This window comes from Homalodisca vitripennis, unplaced genomic scaffold (genome assembly GCF_021130785.1).
Source record: "Homalodisca vitripennis isolate AUS2020 unplaced genomic scaffold, UT_GWSS_2.1 ScUCBcl_1683;HRSCAF=5618, whole genome shotgun sequence".
In the NCBI taxonomy this organism is placed as follows: domain Eukaryota; kingdom Metazoa; phylum Arthropoda; class Insecta; order Hemiptera; family Cicadellidae; genus Homalodisca; species Homalodisca vitripennis.
In genome coordinates this window covers 67,987-74,398 of record NW_025777861.1, presented here as the reverse complement: position 1 = coordinate 74,398, position 6,412 = coordinate 67,987, and the positions used below count along the sequence as shown (strand labels likewise).

General features: G+C 39.9%; 2 protein-coding genes across 2 annotated transcripts; both read left to right on the top strand.

Annotated features, from left to right (window-relative positions):
* The first annotated feature begins 673 nt into the window (after positions 1-673).
* LOC124371629 (histone H1-like) lies at positions 674-1,397 on the top strand. Its single transcript, XM_046829977.1, is given in 2 exon segments — positions 674-955; positions 957-1,397. Coding segments are annotated over 2 exon segments (618 nt in total). The 5' UTR covers positions 674-712; the 3' UTR covers positions 1,332-1,397.
* A 2,029-nt stretch (positions 1,398-3,426) lies between these two features.
* LOC124371630 (histone H4) lies at positions 3,427-3,822 on the top strand. The gene has a single exon (XM_046829979.1). The coding sequence runs from the start codon at positions 3,475-3,477 to the stop codon at positions 3,784-3,786; it is 312 nt and encodes a 103-aa protein (XP_046685935.1). The 5' UTR covers positions 3,427-3,474; the 3' UTR covers positions 3,787-3,822.
* The last annotated feature ends 2,590 nt before the right edge of the window (positions 3,823-6,412 follow it).

Sequence of the window (6,412 nt, the reverse complement as noted above, 5' to 3'; positions counted from 1 at the left end):
CATCCAAAACTGCGGGGAAAAATTTGGACATAATTTTTGTTTTTTCTTTTCCTTTTACTTAAACATCTATATCTCCCACTCGGCATTTAATAGATTGAAAAACAATCCCTTTAGTAAAAAAAAACTAAAAAAAACGTATTATAAACGCCGTAACAGACTTTTGACGGGCCCATTTTCTCTGAACCGGGTATGTTAGAGGTATCAACAACCGTCACAGGTTACTTGTTGTCAACAGGGCCTCACTTTATCGCGTTTCACCGTCGTGTCGGTTAGATCCTGTGCTCCGCTCCTCATTGTAGCCCTCCGGACACGTTTCAGTTGTACAATATAAACGAGTGAAATCCGATATTAGACCGCGTTTAATAGTTTTTATAGACAGTTTTTTTGCTGTGTAACGCGTACAGACGGGGTTCGACGAACCTCCACTAAATACTGTCTGGTGACGTTAAAATTCGTTTTAAAAACGGCGTTTCTACTCCGCTTAATCGTTGGTAAGGACGTCTCGGCCATCGGAAAAACGGATTTTTACGTTTAATCAGGACCTTACGTACTGTTTACGAGAGGTTTTAGTGTCGAGTAGAAACGACTAAAATCCGGCAGACTGGCGTGGCGATGGGACGGCCCGGCTCGGCGACCTCTGTACGGTACGTACTCAGGCCGCGAGCCGAGTCGCGGCTGGCGGCGGAGCCATCTGATATTCCCGACATACAGAATGGCAGACTCCGCTACAACGGCACCGGCACCAGCCGCTCCCACACCGAAGAAGGCGAAGGCCGCGGCCGCCAGCAAGAAGCCCCGCGTCAAGCCGGCTCACCCACCGACGTCGGACATGGTGAACGCGGCCATCAAGAGCCTGAAAGAGCGCGGCGGTTCGTCGCTGCAGGCCATCAAAAAGTACATCGCGGCCAACTACAAGGTTGACGCCGAGAAGCTGGCCCCTTTCATCAGGAAGTACCCTCAAGTCGGCCGTAGCGTCCGGCGCTCTCACCCAGCCGAAAGGCAAGGGCGCCACCGGCTCGTTCAAACTGTCGGTGAAATCCTCCGGAGAAGGAGCCAAGTCCGCCGGCAGCGAGACGGTCAAGAAGGCCGCCAAGAAAGCACCGGCCAAGCCGAAAGCCGGCGATAAGAAGCCGAAGGCGGCCAAAAAGCCAGCCGCAGCCAAGAAACCGGCCGCCGCCGCCGCGACCAAGAAGGCCGCCAAGCCCAAGACTCCCAGCAAGGCAAAGAAGGTCGCCAAACCGCCGACGAAAAAGCCCAAGTCGCCCAAACCGAAGAAAGTGGCCGTGAAGAAAGCCAAAACGCCCAAGAAGACCGCCGCCAAGAAGAAGTAAACCGGCCGGCCAGTCGCTCTCCTCCCTCGACTGTGGGAAATCCAAACGGCCTTTCTAAAGGCCACCCAAAATGTCATTCGTTTTAACGTGTTTTATTAGCGATCCCTGTTTTTGATATTATTATAACAAATACATTACGAAACAGCTTGTTTTGTTTGTTTTTTTTTTTTTTTTTTTTTTTAAGTATTATAAAAGTGATATTGTTTGCCGTCTTGTATTTGACGAAATTTATTTAATGTTTGACTCATAATTACAAATACTCACATGCACATATTATAATCAATATTAATGGGTTTTAATATTATCAATATTAATTTATAACTAATTACGATTGGTTTTTGTATTTATAAATGAAAACTATATGTTATACGATTTTACGTTAATGTTATGTTTAGAAAGATATTTATGTACATTCAATATTACCTAAGTCTCTTCTATTGATAAACCTTTCATAAGATATATATCCCAACGTTAATAAATAACCTACCGTTTGTTTATATATATATATATATATATATATATACACACACACACACACACACACACACTAATTTCTTAGTTCTTTTCATTGGGTCATATACATTAATATTTATGTTAAATCATAATACCATATTGTAGTGTGATGTCAATATTTTATTTTGAGCAAACTTGCAAACTAATATTTCACCGCATTCACAAAGATCGTAATTAAATATCAGTGATAAACGCGCGCCGCTTGATCTGGGCTTGGAGTTTGCAAGCTCGAGTAAATTTTTTTTCTAAAAGAGCAAGCAGCGCGAAGCGCTGCGCAGCGGGCAAGCATCGCGTGATCTGACAAATTCTGTAAATATTGTTAAATTCAGAATAGTAGGCTATATTGTTTTAAACGTGTTTCATTACTAATTTGTGTGTGTTTTTTCGTACGGAAATTAATAAACTCGTAAACTTAAATGTAAACTGACTTGGATCACATTAGAGGTATAAATCAAGCAATCGCAATCAGGTTCGCTAGACGGAGCAGATTTACACTTGTTAACAGACAACTCTGTAATTATGTAATTTCAATATAATAACAGAATTCCAATGTTTACACAACTAAAAGCGGTAAAATAAGCGAAAATTAGAAGTTATGTTTAATCAGAGTTCAACGCGGTTCTTGGTTAATTAGAAGTCATGTGTATAAAACATGACCGAAACTATGGTTTTCGATCGAATTGCAATTGACGTATTTTTATTGTAAACTCAATGTATGTTTGAAAAAAAAAAATAAAATAAAATAAACAGAAAATTATACAATTTTACAGTGAAATCGGACTATGTTTAAAAAGAAAAAAAAAAGGAATTGTAAAATTCCTGGAATAAAATATTTATGACAAACACAAAGTCATAAATTGGGTATTTTCAATAGAAAATATAGTCGAGAGCGACTTGAAACAACCAGGTTTACATCGGTTTTACAACTATAAGCGGTAAAATAAGCGAAAACGAACGAGTTATTGGTGGCCTTTAGAAAGGCCGTTTGTCGTAGCCACCGGCAGCGCACGCTTGTGTGTCACTTAGGCTCGTTCTCCGCGGATGCGGCGCGCCAGCTGGATGTCCTTGGGCATGATGGTGACTCGCTTGGCGTGGATGGCGCACAAGTTGGTGTCTTCGAAGAGTCCGACCAGGTAAGCCTCGCTGGCCTCCTGCAGTGCCATGACGGCGGAGCTCTGGAAACGCAGGTCGGTCTTAAAGTCCTGGGCGATCTCGCGGACGAGACGCTGGAACGGCAACTTGCGGATCAGCAGTTCGGTGCTCTTCTGGTAACGCCTGATCTCACGCAGGGCGACGGTGCCGGGCCTGTAACGGTGAGGCTTCTTCACGCCTCCTGTGGCCGGCGCGCTCTTACGGGCTGCCTTGGTGGCCAACTGCTTCCTGGGCGCCTTGCCTCCGGTGGACTTACGAGCGGTCTGCTTGGTACGTGCCATAGCGTAAGCTTGTCTCGCTAAATGAGATATGTTTTCCCCTTGCGGAAAATATTGACTATATACGGGCCGGCACGAGCTCAGAACGACTGTGATTGGTCGCCGCGTTATCGGCCAATCACAGAGCAGCCAGAGTTGACAAAACTACCGACAACGGGCGATTTTATCATCTGTTTGACTAACGCCACTGCAACAGCAACATGACCGGTCGAGGCAAAGGTGGTAAGGGGCTGGGAAAGGGAGGCGCCAAGCGTCACAGGAAGGTGCTCCGTGACAACATCCAGGGCATCACCAAGCCCGCAATCCGTCGTCTGGCTCGCCGCGGCGGTGTCAAGCGTATCTCGGGCCTCATCTACGAGGAGACCCGCGGAGTGCTCAAGGTGTTTCTGGAGAACGTGATCCGTGACGCCGTCACATACACCGAGCACGCCAAGAGGAAGACGGTCACCGCCATGGACGTCGTGTACGCGCTCAAACGCCAGGGCCGCACACTGTACGGTTTCGGAGGTTAAGCTGAGCTGAGCTGCCGCCTGTTCCGCGCGCGACATCGCCCCACAAAAGGCCTTTTTAAAGGCCACCAAACATATCTCGTTTTTCACGTTTCTCTTCGGCAATGCCATTGATGACAAATCACCGCTGTATATTATCCGTATTTGTCGAGTTTTACAAGTGACTATACCATTTTATATTAGTGTTATAAATTTTTTTTTTTTTTTTTTTTTTTTTTTTTCTTTATGTCACTCTTATATTAGACCTACCAATCATTCAAATACAAAATTTCTTTAATTTTTATTTGTTTAAAAATCTTTTCTTTTTTTTTTTTACACTTTTTAAGGCCAGATCAAAACCGTATTTATTTTAAAGCCATTCACTATCACTCTTATCTGCCGTTTCACTTACCTGACGACTGTCGACAGTATCATTATCAATATAGTATACGATTTACAAGATTATTCATTGTTATTCCTAATAAGCTCTATCGTTTTTATGTTTCTCTTCGGCGTAGACAATGCCAATTTGTCTACCGCTGTTTGTTCTCAATTTTATTTAGTATTGATACTTGTCATACTAGGTTTTCAATTGTTTTTTGTTACTCTTATGTTCCTAATAAAAGAAATTTCTTAAATTTTCATTTGTTTACAAATCTTTAGTTTATTTCACTTTTTAAGGCCATATCATAACCTTATGTTATTTAACCAAGTAACTATCGCTCGTTATCAATATACAACATACAAGATTATTCATTATATATTCTCTATTTCCTTAGGCACAACAGAACCTAGCTTGCCAATTAAAAAAACTCAGATCACGCGATGCTTGCCCGCTGCGCAGCGCTTCGCGCTGCTTGCTCTTTTAGAAAAAAAATTTACTCGAGCTTGCAAACTCCAAGCCCAGACAAGACCAAGCGGTCCGCGTTTATCACTACCGATAAATCATATTCTGTATTCCTATTGGTCGATTCTTGGCGATTTCTTCATTGCGCATGTGCGTGGAGATAGAATATATACGGTGAACTGTTAACACACGCTTATATAGGTAGGAGGTGGCCAAACTCGTGATTCGTCGGTTAAAAGTGACCAACCAGAGTTTGAGGATTTCCCGCGTTTCAATTGACAATGAATTTTGACCGTTTTAATCGGACGATCCTTGTTCGAAATGAAACTTATTTACTTAATTCACGTCGAGTATTGATAATGAGTTGAAGAATTATTTGAAAATACAGACTAATACCGATATATTCAGTACACATTCCGGCCAATTATTTAAATAATTTTGGAACGTAGTGATTAACCTGATGAAATCGTTCAGAGTAAATAAAATAAACGTGTTGACAATCGTACTACAGACGAAATCGAGTATATTCATAACCGAGTATGTGTTCTAAATCCGATCTATACATTATGTTTATAGTTTCGTATTATCATAATATGTGTTAACCAATGTTTGGTGATTTACAGCTAGTACTGCTATTGTGACCTCTATGGATATCGCCCGGTATTAGCAATAGAAGAGAGCTTCATTTTGAATAGTTACTCCGATTACTCTATACTGCCCTTCTTGTAATGTTCTATTCAAATAGAGACAATAAATTATTTTAACATTATCAAGTGACGTAACTGCCACATGTACAAGTATCGTATCTCAAGCCAATCCACATTGTTTTATTATTCAGTGTAAACACTTTTAATATTAATTTTATTTTAATCCTTTTTTTTTATTATACTATTTAGATTCAATCTGAAACATAGTTGGAAAAGTATGTTCATTCAGTACATACAAATATTTCCGTATTGTTTGAAATTTAAAGTAATTGAAACGAAATTGCAACGTGAATAATTTAAATCGTAATAAGAATAAACGTATAAGAGAAAAACACACTGTTTTCCCGAATTAATGTAGTGGTTTTAAATAATAATTACAATAAACGATGTTCAATAGGATTCACGCCCAGCGTATATACATCGTACATACGAGCACTGGTTGAAACTGAATACAATTATAACTTTCGCACTGTACATAGATGTTACGCTTCAAACAGTATTTAACAACGAATATCTTCAATATTGACGCGTTTTTTTTTTTTTTTTTCTCACTTATTTACCGAAATACTAGAAATACTTATATATATCAACAAATTCTACAATTTTTATGAAATTGGCTGAGTTAATTAGCTATTATTATTAGTCTACTATATTCTTATTGTTTAGTTCAACGGTCGAGCATATACCTTCGGTCGTGATGCCATCAAGTAAAACTGAAGTTTATTTACCTAAATCATCACTAGTTTTTTGTTTACGCTTTTTTTTTACGACGAATATTGTTTAGTTATATCACTTGTATATCGATGTAAGTAAATAGATTAGTGCACTAATAAATTCTCTGACGGCTTTCAATCAAGCTCGATCGTTAATAGTCGTTGATAATATTTTAATCTTGATAGTGAAAATAATATTTAATTTCACTCCTATCTAGAAAAAAAAAAATTCTTTATAGACAATAATCGTAACTCACGTGTTTATCATTACGGCATGTTGTGATATCTTGCACAGCTAAGCGTTATAAAAAACTAGGCGTATCGAAACACTCACTGCGTGTAAATTGGACATATATATATATATTTTTTTTTTTTTTACTTAA

Excerpts from the sequence above, each read along its gene's own strand:
- LOC124371630 (XM_046829979.1), top strand. The coding sequence starts at position 3,475 with ATGACCGGTCGAGGCAAAGGTGGTAAGGGGCTGGGAAAGGGAGGCGCC.